Source organism: Leuciscus leuciscus (assembly GCF_965113295.1).
Source record: "Leuciscus leuciscus genome assembly, chromosome: 10".
Lineage (NCBI taxonomy): Eukaryota > Metazoa > Chordata > Actinopteri > Cypriniformes > Leuciscidae > Leuciscus > Leuciscus leuciscus.
Genome location: NC_138734.1, coordinates 3,087,291 through 3,102,457, shown reverse-complemented (window position 1 = coordinate 3,102,457; position 15,167 = coordinate 3,087,291). Strand labels below are relative to the sequence as shown.

Here is a 15,167-nt window from a genome sequence, read left to right as displayed (position 1 = left end):
TAAAGAAGTACACTTATTTTGTTGTGTCGACTAACATACTAAAACATGTAAAGTAGCCAACTTGATTATAATTTTAACCATAGTGTGTTATTCAATATTACATGTAAGGTTAGTATATTTTAAAATGTACTAAATTGCAACTTCATCATGACAAATGCGTAAAATAGATTTTAAAATACATGACATATAAGGTTCAATAGAAATGACAGTAAAGTTTATTTTAGTTCATCATAAATGCTTGTCAGTACATTCAGCAGGAACTTTAACAATATTTTTTAAAGACAATTGAATTAATGATGAAATTACATGTAAATATGACCTGAAGTCCTACTTAAGTGAGGCAAAAAGCACTCTTTAAGTTCAACTAATTGCAATTAATATAATTTAAACTATATATTTTTTTTTTCATTTAATTGTATTTAATATTCAATGAAGTGTTTTTACTTAATATTTGAGTGTACGGTTAGCTTAGCGGTATGCTAACACCAGACTGATCTTTGACTGAATCGTTCACTTGTCTCCCAAAGGGTTTTTTTTTTTATTGCAGTGTAAATTGTAAGCGAGTCGCTTTTAAGACACATTCTTGTGTTCAAAACAGCGAGTCAGAGATGCATTTGAAGTGTTGCACTGTTTTTACTTCACACACAGCAAACAAATACATAAAATAATTAAAAACCAGCGCCTTATGTTCGCAATAAACAGCGAAGCAGATTTGAATTTGGAAGCGAGCCATTGCTTCAGAAACGATCCACAGCTTCCCATCAATATCCCCATGTTAAATTGAGAAGACACAATATGAAACGTGTTTTGCTGCATATCTTCAGGCTCGCTTCGACAGCACCTCAAAATTACAATCTGGTGTTTAATTAACAGCAGAAGCAAACACTTCGCCAGCTGTTTGACAAAGCTTCACTAATCACGGGGTTTAATAGAGCTTTAGTGAAGTCTCTGGCATCTTCATAATACATGACAATAATACATGTGCAACATCCCACCATCTTCATGAAATATGACCTGAAGGCCTGAAGTTGAACAGATCATCAGACGCATTGATTTGTTAATGCCGTTCAGCCTCAGCTGTGTTGGAGAAACTCTGTCCTTTATTCCAGCGTGTTTAGACTCTTATCAGATTACACTGTGAACCGGCTGTGTGTGGGAGTCGCGGCGATAATGAGAGACAGCGGAGAGAAAGGGAAGAGCTCTGTGTGTGTAAACTCTTACTCTAGAGACTGTGCTCTTGCTTTGAAGGCGTTTATAAATACGGCCAGTCACTGGTTGCTTTTTTGGGGGATTATATCCAGAAAACAGCCGCATATTTGGGCCTAATAGTGCTTGGTCCCTATTGGGCAAATATGAAATATGACCAACCACTAAGCATAGTTTGTTCCCATTTTCAGCCAGCGTTTCTGCTTCCCTCAATCCCTCTCCTATTCCAATTATCCATAAAGGCATGTTATTTTCCTTTTCCATATGTGACAGCATGAGAGAGAGAGAGATGGATTCATTCATTAGTTCATACATGTGTTCAGGCACAAATTTGTAAACACACACACACACACACACACACACACACACACACACACACACACACACACACACCACACACACACACACACACACACTGTATATATATTAGAGAGACATTTTGCCAAAACAAGCAAACATGTGATTTATTCATTAGTTCAAATAGTTAAATTATATTTGCAAAATAATATAATTATTGAAAATACATTTGCCTGTGATAAAATAAATTAATCTAAAATAAAAAACAATTTTTTATTGTAATTTTTTGTATAATTTTTTTTGCACGTATTTATACATTTAAATTATATTTGTAAACAAATCTAATAATGGAAAAGACATCTGTCTGGACTAAAAATAATAATAAAAAAAAAAAAAAAAAAAAACATAAATAATTGAATTAAAGCTTTTGAGATCTGGCAAAAATAGACTTTTTGAACTCGCCAACAAAAGATGCAAAAGTTCAGCGTATCCCCGAAGTGACCAGGGTCTCTCAGAGCCTCTGTGTCTCGGTGTTGGGAAGAGTATTGGAGAAGCTCCGCTGCCCTGTAGCGGTCAACATTTGGGTAATTTTAGCATTAGGATTCATTTGCATGTTTATCAGAAGGCATCATTCTCCTTTTTTACGGCCTCTGGCATCTGTGTGGCACATTCACTCTGATAAACTGCCCTAGAACGACAAACTGAGGCATTGTGGGTAATAACAGCCACAGCATGATGATTTCTAACATCTCTGGTGCATTAGTCTAAAGGAATACACAAACATTGTGATATTCACTGAAACTATATTAGTATCGTCAGGGGTTTCGCATGATTGTTGGCGTCATCACAACAGAAACCGAATTTAAAACAAGATGAGGTGTGTCGTTCCTTCTGAAAATGGCCAAAACAAAATAAACCTAGACAATTCCTTAATGTGAATTAGTTCATGTTAATAATCCATACTATTTTACTTCCTACTGTCATAAGAACACATTCAATCATATAACCCATTTCAAAACAAGGAAGAGCATCCTACACTTTGTTTAAAAGCCCTTAAGAAAGTTTAAAGCGCCGTAACGTACCATGATCAGGAACTGAACTAAAGTCATCAGGACGGGACACGAGCAAGTGTGTGTGCAGTGACATCATGTGGTGATGCGAGTCATTACGGCTTCAATCTATTAGCAGAAACGCCTTTGGCTACAAATAATCCATGCATTTGTAAACATTTGACACTCAATAGTGCAACAAGATAAACATTCTCTCTAGAATATTGAGATTATGAGTAATGCATAAGACTGAAAATCACTAGCATATGATGTGCAGTATGCTTGACTTACACTCAGCCCTGAAGTCCTGCTGGAAGAGAAAACCCTTTAAATATGTTTCATCATGAAAATAATCAAACCACTGCGCAGTGGAGGGAGCATCAGGAAGAAAATCTCGGTTAATGAAAAGTCTTTTCCACAAGCCTTGAAGAAAAATACTTTATTTCTTTATAAATCCACATAGAGTACCTATGAAAGCATAAAATTCCATCCCATATTTTTTTATTTATTTATTATTTTCTCCTTGAAATCAAATGATTAAAATCAGAGATGGCTGAAGGTGTACTTCACATACAAATACGTCCACGGTCAATTGGAGGGAAAAAAAAGAACAGTATTTATTTCAGTGTGTTTATCGCTGCGTTCACATAGTCTTGTTGTCAGATAATGAGTTCTCAAAAGTGCCTTACCGTCAATCCTTGTCGACACGGGAGATTCAGAAAGTTTTAGTGCATTGTGATAATCAATGTTCTGCCGGTGCCTCTCCTGTTTGACCTAATCTCCAGATCCCAAGAACACACTCCCCATGTTTGTTAATCAGCTGGATATCGATCCCAGTGTTCAGTTTCCCAATAAAGAGAGCGGGAGAGACAATACAGAGGAATCCATAATAAAGTGCTCCAGAAGGTCCACAAATGTTAACTTGATACCGACTCATCAATATTTCATCGAACTTTGATAAGTCTGAATCCACACGGGCCTGTGGGAGAACATTAAATCCACACGATTCAATCCTTTGGCACTGGACCATCGTAGAGATCGGAGCTGCTATTTAACACTGATATTTAGTCAAAACATTTCCAACATCTTCACAAAAAAACAACCGCAACGTATTCCCAAAGAGTTTCATTGTCTCTTCCCATAAAATGATTTGATGAATCTTCTCTCTCGGGGCATTAACCTCTGGTTTAAAAGGAAACATAATAATATCCACGGTCTGGGGAGAGTCTTGCATAAAGAACTGAACACGGAGAGCCTGTTATATTTGCCTTCCGACCGCAGCTTGTCCTACTAATAGATTGGATCCAATCCCATTTAATCTGGCATTCTGCATTTAGCTTCCAGACTGTGAGTTTGCCTTGAAAAACAACAGAGGCAAGAGATCAGCTTCAGCAGCTTAACACATTTAAACAGGTATTAAAGTCTGCAAATGAAATGCAAAGGAATAGGCGAGGTCTGAGCGGACAGGTCTGAATGCATTCAAAGGGAAAAGACAGTAAAGACATTCCTCTAATAAAGTGATTTTATACATTTTTACGCCTTAACATCCCTCTCGGGTGATCATTGCAGGTCTAAACGGGGTTTATAATGTTTGGACCACATTCAGAGTCAGAAATGACTAACTAACTAACTAACTAACTAACTAACTAACTAACTATCTAACTAAATAACTAATTAACTTGTGTTGTAATGTTTGGAACACATTCAGAGTCAGAAATGACTAACTAACTAACTAACTAACTAACTAACTAATTAACTTGTGTTATAATGTTTGGAACACATTCAGAGTCAGAAATGACTAACTAACTAACTAACTAAGTTGTGTTGTAATGTTTGGACCACATTCAGAGTCAGAAATGACTAACTGACTAACTAACTAACTAACTAACTAACTTGTGTCGTAATGTTTGGACCACATTCAGAGTCAGAAATGACTAACTAACTAACTAACTAACTAACTAAGTTGTGTTGTAATGTTTGGACCACATTCAGAGTCAGAAATGACTAACTAACTAACTAACTAACTAACTAACTAACTAAGTTGTGTTGTAATGTTTGGACCACATTCAGAGTCAGAAATGACTAACTGACTAACTGACTAACTAACTAACTAACTAACTAACTAACTAACTAACTAAGTTGTGTTGTAATGTTTGGACCACATTCAGAGTCAGAAATGACTAACTGACTAACTGACTAACTAACTAACTAACTAACTAACTAAGTTGTGTTGTAATGTTTGGACCACATTCAGAGTCAGAAATGACTAACTAACTAACTAACTAAGTTGTGTTGTAATGTTTGGACCACATTCAGAGTCAGAAATGACTAACTGACTAACTAACTAACTAACTAACTAACTAACTAGGGGTGGCACGGTACATGAAAAAACATCCGAACCGTTCGGTTCGCTTGTCTCGGTTCGGTGCGTGTGTGCGTCGCGCGGTTCGCACGGTTCGACGCATGCGCAATGTAGCCTTGTGCCCGTGCTACTGCTAATACAATGCTAAATCATAAATCAGACAAATGTAGAATAACATTACAATGTCCAGCAATCGATTTAAATAGTACACTGGGTTTACTTAGACATTTAATGAGATCAACTCCACTAGGCTATATGTTGTTTTTTTCACGTGAATAAATAGGCTACATAGATCGACTGTTCCACGTACCGGTATGTACTTTAATGGTCCAGTGGCAGAACTTGCCAAGCGTGTCAAAGGTTCTGAGTTCTAATCTGCACTCGTATATATTTTTCTTTTTCATCAAAACCGATTATGTTTATCAGCGGTTGTATATCAAGCAGGGACAGATTTGTATGAATTTTGTTTTGTGATTTCATCGGAACGAATAGAGTAGCCTAGAGTCTCCTCAACGGACTGAAGCGCGCGTCTGAGTGAAGAATGTGCGGCCGCTGCGGTGTGTGCGCGAGCCACGAGAACACTGTATCAGCGCCACTGATCGCAACGGCAATGAGCACTTTGATCACTTGATAAAAAAAAACACATTTCAGCGCTAGATTGCTTCTTATTTAACAAACGAACGAAACGAATACTTTGCTAGTTAACTGGAAATGTTTTATTTATTTGTATTGGTACATCCGTGCTGGGACATAATATCAACCCTGGCAAAAAGTGGTGACAAATAACTGTCCGACACAGCCCACGGGAAATGAGAAGCTGCGTTTTGCAAACACACCCCATTTATGAAATACATTAATTAATAATTAGATAATTCAGCTATATACCATATGCTGAAGTAAATTTTTGGAGTGTTAAAGATTAAAAGAAAAAACAACAACAAGAACCGTACAGAACCGAAAACCGTGACCCTAAAACCGTGATACGAACCGAACCGTGGGTTTTGTGAACCGTGCCACCCCTATAACTAACTAACTAACTAACTAACTAACTAACTAACTAACTAACTAACTAACTAACTAACTAACTGACTAACTAACTAACTAACTAACTAAGTTGTGTTGTAATGTTTGGACCACATTCAGAGTCAGAAATGACCAACTATCTAACTAACTAACTAACTAACTAACTAACTAACTAACTTGTGTCGTAATGTTTGGACCACATTCAGAGTCAGAAATGACTAACTAACTAACAAATTTTTATATCAGTAAGTCTCAAGCGTTATGTCAGTAAATATGTTAATGGACTTAGTATGAAATAAATATATTTTAAATACATTTTGGTATAGGTTTTTATTTTATTTTTTACTAGGGGAACCAACGAACCTACCAAACAACTAACTAATTAAATCCTGTAACTCAAACAGTAGATTCATGGCACTAACCATGTCAGATGATTGATCAAATGTACATCTTGCAATGTGACTTTGGATAAAAAGCTGGCAGATACATGAATGTAAATGTAAATGTAAATGAATAAATTATGTAAAATAAATGACTAACTTTATAATTGCAATTGTAGCTTGGCTTTGTCCAGTAAACATACACGTTAACACAGTGCCATTTCAGCAAATATTATCACACTAAACTTAATCCGTATCAGAGGAAACGGCACCCAAGGATACGCAAACAGTTTTCTCACAACACCGGCTGAGCTTGCACAAACAGACAGAGCGAGGGACTATACATAGCGCATGCTAATTGGACATTTAACGACTTCATTAACTCCAACCATCATCAATTTACTCAGACTTTCCTCCCAGATTTAATTCAGAACTAACAGAGACTCCAAGGCCTGATATGTTGCTGTTAGCTAGTTATCCGCAGTGAGCTCGCTAATGCTAGGCCTCATTCAGACGGCTATTTTTAGCGTGCCCTGCTTCAGCCTGGAGGGATTCTGGTTCGCATCGGCTGTCGGCAGGGAAGGAGAAGAGAGCTTGCGGCTCATTTTGCGGAGAACAAATAGTAATTGCCTTCTACTATGGGTCTTCTCGTATTCTGCAACATCTCACCCCACAGATCAACCCATTTGTCTCAATATCTGAGAGACCAGGCCTTTACCCTTTTATCTCAATCTCTAAACCCCCATCACAATACTCATATCAACCCTTTTTCTTCCATCATAGTGCGTTTGCTATCTCCGTAGCTCTTTTCCAGGCCTCGTATCTCTATCCCCTCCACGTCCTAATCTGTCCCATTTCACGCTGAGCAAAAGGAAATGTAAATCCATCAGAAGCTAATAGGAGAAGGAGCTCTACTTGTGCTTTAATTTTAGAAACAAGACCTGCATTTTAATCAATTATGGTCCATCAAAAATGTTAGATCATGAATCGACACTCAATTGAGCTACAAGGAAAATAATAACACAAATGTGACCCTGGATCACAAAACTAGTCATGAGTCGCACGGGTATATCTGTGGCAATATCCAACAATACATTGTACGGGTCAAAATTATCGATTTTTCTTCTATGCCAAAATTCATTAGGATATTAAGTAAAGATCATGTTCCATGAAGATATTTTGTAAATTTCCTACCATAAATATCTAAAACATTATTTTTTAATTTTTTTTGTGAATGCAACACAATCGCCAACATAAATGCACAACTTTAAAGGAGATTTTCTCAGTGTTTCGATTTTTTTGCACCCTCAGATTCCAGATGTTCAATAGTTGTATCTCGACCAAATATTGTCATATCCTGACAAACCATACATCACTGGAAAGCTTATTTATTCAGCTTTCAGTTGATGTATAAATCTCAATTTCAGAAAATTGACCCATGTGACTGGTTTTGTGGTCCAGGGTCACACATAAGCTCACTGGCTCGTAACTTATAAATGACTACAAAAACTCATAACCAGCGAGTGATGATTCCTAAACGATGAAGGAGCGTCCAACATTAGCATAAAAAGAGTCACATCTATAAAATGTGCACATGCATTTAATTAATAATTAATGTAAAACATTATTATAAAAAAAATTATTATATGATCTTTTTTGGGTTATTTTTATTGTAAAACATTATTAATACACAATAGTTTTATCTATTTTTTAAATGCTGTTTTAAAAGATAAATCACTGATATTTGTATGGTATACGCAAACAATGATTCAGACAATCAGTATTAATACTAAATATATTCAAGTCTAAACAGTGAATTCATGGATTATAATCTGGGTTGTTTCTGACATTTATTTTTTTGTTTTGGCAAATAGAAGTTCTGAATGGCCCGTAACTGAGTAAATAAGTTCATTTCAAACCCCAGACGAATAAAGCGAAACATGATCCAGATGTGATCCAGAGGTGCTGATTAAAAGATGGACGTTTTTGCAGATCAAAATCGGTGATTTATCTCATAAGCTTGAGAAGTCTTTGACCCTGATCAGATATGATCACTCTTTGTTCACCCTTATTGCACTCGCCACAGAAGCCTTGTGGAGTTTCTCCTGAGAGACACTTCTGCTCTTCATCTCTCAGTCGAGTGGCGTCAGATTCCTGTCCGCTGGAGGAGCTGTTTCCCACCGATCCGCTTCATTCCCAACCGAAGGCATCCGTGACCAATCCACTGAGATGGCTCTCTCCTGGTCATGTTAAATGGACTCATCTCTTGGACCTGAGAGCTGAGGTGTCCATCGCTGTGTATTATTATCCACACTGCTGTACGATTGAGGAACCAGGCCAACATAGATTGTGCCTCCAAGGGCGTCAGGGCTTTGACTGAATACAAATACAACTCGAATACAAACCAATGCCTCTAGCGCTGCCGCTGTGCTGGTGGTTACCCAGCAAGCAATAGCCGTCATTTCACCGTCTAGGTTAACTATAGACCTGATATAGTCCGGCTATGAGTGACCCATTTCAAGCTAAAATAACCTTGAATTTGGTTACATGTAATTTTTTTGCCAAAATAACTTGCGAGATGTGTGATATTCCATAATTTAAGCAAAGTCAACAGTGATTACAAGGTGTTTGGTTTCATTTCTTCACTCATTTAATTTCTTTGTTATCTAATTGATGACTAGTCTATTCTTGGGCTTTGGTTTAGACATATATTAAATTTCCCTTGTTTTAGCCTCTACGTCTAGGCTGTGTTTGGACGGCTATTAGACGTCTTTTAACAAGAAGCAGGGAAAAGTGACAGAAATGTAGTTTTCTACTTTACTTCCCCTGATGAAAGGAGCTAGGATGTGTTGTGTTTTGGTGCCATGCTTTTGTTACACTTTATTTCAATAGTCCACTTCAGACTATATATAACTTTGCAACTACATGTCAACTAGCAGTCATAAGAGTATTAGTAGACTGTTAGATTATGGTTCGGGTTAGTAGAATAAGTTGACATGTATTGTACATGTACAGCATCTAAGAATGCATAATATTGGTTACATTGGCCAATATTAGAGATGTGTTTAATTTATCAGTTGAAACTGGTTTATGGTAAACTGGAAACTTTGATTTACAAAGTCTGCAAATGGATGATGCCTAGTATATTGTGTAGGGCTGTAACAATATATTGTGTCACAATACAAAAAATGCAACGTGGATAGTGACAATATGTATTGTGTATAGTTCACCCAAAATAAAAATGACTGTGTCAGAAAAAATTCAGTGTCAGTACTACAATAAACTACTATATATATTGTTGAATATAATGTATAATAATGCAATGGGGAAATATTTGTGGGTCCTGATAAATGCCTTTTGTCTGATGTTTCCAGAAAACAGTGTCCTACATTATTAGAAATATACTGTATCTAGTCAGTGACAGAGCTAAAGCATATTCGACTAAAATAATTCTGTATTTTCAGCTTCAGAATCATGAATATTGTTATTCTGGTGTCTCTATTGTCCTGTGCATTGGGTTTCCAGCACCAAGTCCAAGCCTATTCATTTACACACACAATGCAATGCCAAATTTGGCATTTTAATCAACAGTTAATTTCTTTTGTTGACCTTTTATCATATGTCTTGGAGTATCGCAATAATATTGTCTCGTGAGTTCAGTATCGTGATATATATATATCGAGTCGTGACATGATGGCTTCGTAACACCCCTAGCATTGTGTGAAGTTATGTGCCTTAACTCTGGCTTGGACTCATAATACTGTGATGAAGTGATAATTCAGATGCAGTCTCTGCAAAATACCAATATTTAGACGCATGACCTGCGAAGGGAAATAGCACCATTGGGAAGTCAGCAGGGATATGCATAACATACACATGAGCCTAATGTACTGAAATGTGCAAACCATATGCAAACATCCCAACAAGGAATAGCGTTTCAATTTTACGCCTTTGTAATTCAAATGCATGCTATTGAGCTTAACAACTGTCAGGCTATCAATTTAAATAGTGGTCTCAAGCGCACCGTACCGTTCGGGAAATCTTTTTAGGCCCGTTGCCCTGACACAGACAGACAGCAGAGCCGGTACGCCTGTAATTTATCCATTAAAGGAGGTCTAATTAACAGAACTGGAGAACCTCTGCATCAGCACTGAGGGGAGATTCTATCACGCTGGCAACCAGTTACCTAGCAACAAATCCTTAACAGATAGAGGAGAGGAGAGAAACATAATACATAAATCGTCCTCACCTTGGACAGGAGAAATCCTCAGTAAGACGTGCCAACAGAAAACAAAACTGAATGGGTTGAGGTGTGAAGAGAATGGGAAGGGAGGCGGGATTGAACCCTGTGTTATTGCGATATGGAGTCGTCCTCTTTTACGGATTTCCCGTATTCCGGGTTCAAGTCCACAACCGTGGTTCCTTTCAGCGCCCCGTAACCCCCGTCCAGGCCGTGTGGCCCGTCATGTCGGTCCGACCCGAGCGGGACGGAGGGCTTGTTGGCGGATCCCGAGGAGGACGAGGATCTGGGAGGAGGGCCCGATGACGCCCCCTGCTGGCCTCCGTTGGTCTGAGAACAAACGTTACTGACGCGGGCCGCCTTCTGCTTGTAGTGCTGACTGTGCAGTTTGTACTTCATCAGCAGGATGAAGATGAAGACGAGGACCGAGGCCACGATGATCCCACCGATGACGATGATCATGGTGCCGCCGAGGAACTGGTCGTGGATGGAGCGGCAGTGGCGAAACTCGCGCTCCGTGGCAAAGGACACGCAACCGACCAATCGCGTGCCGGTGAGAGACGTGATGCCGTCGTCGTAGACCGCCAGGACACAGAGCTCGTAGTCCCGCGACGAGGCCAGATCACTCAGTGTGAACAACTTATGAGAGGCGGGGATCATCCTGAGAGAGAGAGAGAGAGAGAGAGAGAGACGAGAGCGAGAGAGAGAGAGAGAGAGAGAGAGAGAGAGAGAGAGAGAGAGAGAGAGAGAAGATGCATTAAAAGATTAAATAAATGCACTTCTAAGTTGCATCTTCTGCTCACCAAGGCTGCAATTATTATTTTTTAAATACAGCAAAAGTTGTGAAATATTATTACTGACAATATTAAGACGGCTGTTTGCTATGTGAATATGTAAGATGTTTCAGCATCATTACTCCAGTCTTCAGTGTCACATGATCCTTCAGAAATCATTCTAATATGATGATAAAGAAACATTTATGATTATTATCAGTGTAGAAAACAGTTTTTGTGGAAACTGCGATTAACTACCATTCAATAGTCTTGGTTGAGATTTAAAAAGAACGAGATAAATTAGTCTAAAACTTTTATTTACCAATGGTGAATAAAAAATTTATCAAAAGTGACGGTAAATACATTATACACATTTATAATGTTAGAAAATATTTCTATTTCATATAAATGCTTTTCTTTTTAACTTTCTATTCATGTTTTTCACAAAACGATTTTTTAAAACATTGATAAAAATAAGAACAATTGTTGATAATTGAGCACCAATAATAACTGATAATGATTGAGCATCAAATCATCATTAGAATGATTTCTGGAGGATCATGTGACACTGAAGACTGGAGTAATGATGCTGAAAATTCACAGGAATAAATTACACTTTACTATATATTCGGTCACCGTGATTTTGCCAAGTAAGACATGTTCCTGGATCAACATATTTTCTTGATCCTGGAATAACATTCCTGTCCCAAAATGTAGTCCTTACCCTATCCCTACCCCTAAACCTAACCCTACCCATAACTTTTCCCTAACATCAGAGGGAAATGAGAGGTGAATAACCCTGATGTTGAAGCACCTCACCCTGGGTCTAAGCCTAAACTTGACCACAAATCGGATTGGTTGATTGGAAAGTTGTTCCAGGGAACATGTGGTACTTGGTGAAATCACGTTCACCTTATATATTCACATAGAAAACAGCTGTTTTACCTTGGAATAATATATCAGTTTTTACTGTATTTTTTATCAAATAAATGCAGCCTGGGTGAGCAGAAGAGACTTCTTAAAAACAAAAACATTAAATAATGTCATTCCAAACTTTTGGTGAGAGTGAAGAGAACAAATGTTCAGAGAGTTTTAGTTTTAGAACTGCACAGAACTGAATTCAGGGCAGATGGCTGTCATGAACACACAGTGTTTACAATATTGCCATGCTGTCCAAAGGGAGACACGTGTCAGAGTAGATTTAGGCCTAACATGTGCTCTGTGCGGCGCCATCTGCAGCCGAGAGACTGTGTCTGCGCGCTTTCACTACAGGACAGAGTAAAGAAGTGCAACAGTGTTGAAAAACTTCACCTGTCTTCATCAGGGGTCAGCGCGTTTGAGGAAGGCTGAACTTTGGTACATTAGCAACAAAAAAAGGAGAGGAGGTTTTTTATATGATTGTAATTTTATTTTAGCTATCAGGGTCCACAATTAACAGCAAATGCACGTTGATAAATAATTTGCATTTAAAATTCAGCTGCCATTCATTAATATTCAGAAATCAGGAAAATATATTGTATATACTGCATTTTATATACTTCCTATAGCAAATACAGATATTCTGTAGCTTACTGTAAAAAAATAAATAAAATACAACAATTTAATTATTTACTGTAATCAGAGAATACAGTAAAATTCTGTAAATTAAATTACAGAAACGCTACTGTAAAAAATACAGTAACTGGCTGGCAACCCAGTATTTTACTGTAAAATTTACAGGTAATTTTTAACAGTGTAGAAATAAGCTCGAGTAAACAAAACACACTGAACTCTGTGAGATATAATCTGAATATAACATCACATCACAACCGAAGTGACCAGACAAAATGTACATTTTCTTTTCTTTTTCAATAATGCAGGTGTTATACATTTTTCAAAGGAAAGATTCACAGTTTTAAATGTACTGATTAAACATGCACTATCATTTCCCTAAACTAAGCACCAGAAGAAACGGCATAACTCATTCAAAGATTGAAATAGCTGGTACAACTTAACTTGAAGCCTGTATGTATAATGCATCATACAAGTATTTGAATGCATTAGTTATGTCTTGTACATTATTTAATGAGAAACTGCAACCACAGTTATAATACATTATAATGCTTGTTTAACACTTTTAGAAAGTATACTTTTTTAAAGCACATGATGAACACCCGATTTCATGCGTAGCAAGTAATCTGCAAATATTATCGCCTAATGCATTTTAACTAGCATTGCAGCGTTCATAATGAGTGCATTTATAATGCATTATACAGGCATTATAACGTGTTACCAAATATATATATATATATATATATATATATATATATATATATATATTAATCTACTCTATGTAAGCCTAATCCCATGAGCACGAGGATCATGCTTTCTGCAGGTTTGGTGAAGTTATGTGCATTATTCAGCAGACTCTGTCCAGCTCTGCACTTCTTCTCTCTGATGCTCTGAGGTGAGAAGATGAAGACCTGAGTCACGCTGTGCTCCTCACCCTGGGTGATGGACCGGGTGTGTGTGTGTGACCCTGAGCTTGACCGCATATTTTTGCATTTGACCCCGCGGGTAATTGGCCGAGCTGCGTCTGCGAGCGAGGGCTTGACGGTGAGGGTAATGGTGCATGAGTGTGAGTGTGTGTAAGTGTGTATACTGCTATCTGCTTACACACTGTGGAGAGCCGCTCGCTCTTTTTGATTGCTATTGACAAACAGACGCATATAAAATTACATCATATCAGCAGTGAATTGGCCCAATGTTTTCTTTCTGATGGGGCAACACTTTTACCAGAGATTGTAAAACACGACGAAGCTAGTAAATATTGTATATGATTGTTTACTTTTTGAGGGTTATCTTTCAATAACCAGAGCATCAGATCCAATCTGAATACTATTATAACAGCTTACTAAGGACATTTTTAATTAATGTAAAATCTAAAAATAATCAAACAATGTTTTAAAAATAAATGCATAAATTGCAATAAATTATTCTAAATAAATAAATAACCAGAGCATGTCAAATATTAAATCCAATCTGAATATTATTATAACAGCTTACTAAGGAAATATTCAGTTAATGTAAAATATAAAACTAAATATTAAAATAATTTGTTAAAATCAATTATTTGAAATATTTATTACATTATTTAATACAAAATACACAATTTAATAAAATAATTACAATTAATAATAAAATTGACTTTAAATAGATATACAGTATCACAAAATCTCCCATGAATAACTTATTACTGTAAAACGTACTGTTTTGACACTTTTAGTGAGCACTGATTAGCTGTCCTGTATGGCCTAACTGTCTCTGCATGTTCATCCACGCGCTTCGTCTTATATCTCATAACCGTTAAACACTGTTGTCAGTGAGTTTTAATAAGCGTTAGGTTTGGAGAAGCTACAGCTCTGTGTCCTGTGCTAATGAGCAGATCCAGGGATCTCTCTTCAGTCTGTTCCTCTGGATCCTCTCAGGGCATTTGATGGATTTATACGGAGAAATCCCTCTCACGTCTGGCAGGCACTGGTGTTTTTAAGCGTGGAGGGTCAGACTGACGCTCCTCTGTCTCTGAGCTGTCACTGTAAGTGGAGGAGAGGGTTCAAGCTCTTCTGGAGACGTGTCACTTGGCACAGAGACCCTGTCATCTCACTGTCTTCTGAAGGAGCGCGCACAGCTTAATTACCCACTTAAAAGAGGCTTAAATCAAAGATGAAAACATGCAAATAAAGAGGGACATAATAAAGGGAGCGAGAGAGAGAGAGAAAGGTACAATGTGAATGTGAAAAAGATGAGGTACGATAATGAGAGCTAACAGTGACATTCTCAAGCAGAGACCCTCGTCAC

At 37.5% G+C, this 15,167-nt stretch overlaps 1 protein-coding gene across 3 annotated transcripts in view; it reads right to left on the bottom strand.

The window, feature by feature from the left end:
* Positions 1-224: 224 nt before the first annotated feature.
* LOC309507789 (leucine-rich repeat and fibronectin type III domain-containing protein 1-like protein) overlaps positions 225-15,167 on the bottom strand; it is a 194,237-nt gene continuing 179,294 nt past the window's right edge. The window contains exons 4-7 of one of the 3 annotated variants that reach the window (XM_082182203.1): positions 10,567-11,218; positions 3,242-3,909; positions 2,586-2,859; positions 225-1,461 (exon numbers count right to left, since the gene is read on the bottom strand). In XM_082182203.1, coding sequence (XP_082038329.1) covers positions 10,669-11,218 — 550 coding nt within the window. In that variant the 3' untranslated portion in view covers positions 225-1,461; positions 2,586-2,859; positions 3,242-3,909; positions 10,567-10,668. Of the gene's footprint in view, positions 1,462-2,585; positions 2,860-2,934; positions 3,910-10,566; positions 11,219-15,167 lie in introns of those variants that run through there. The other 2 variants (XM_082182204.1, XM_082182202.1) reach the window with 2 other exon arrangements.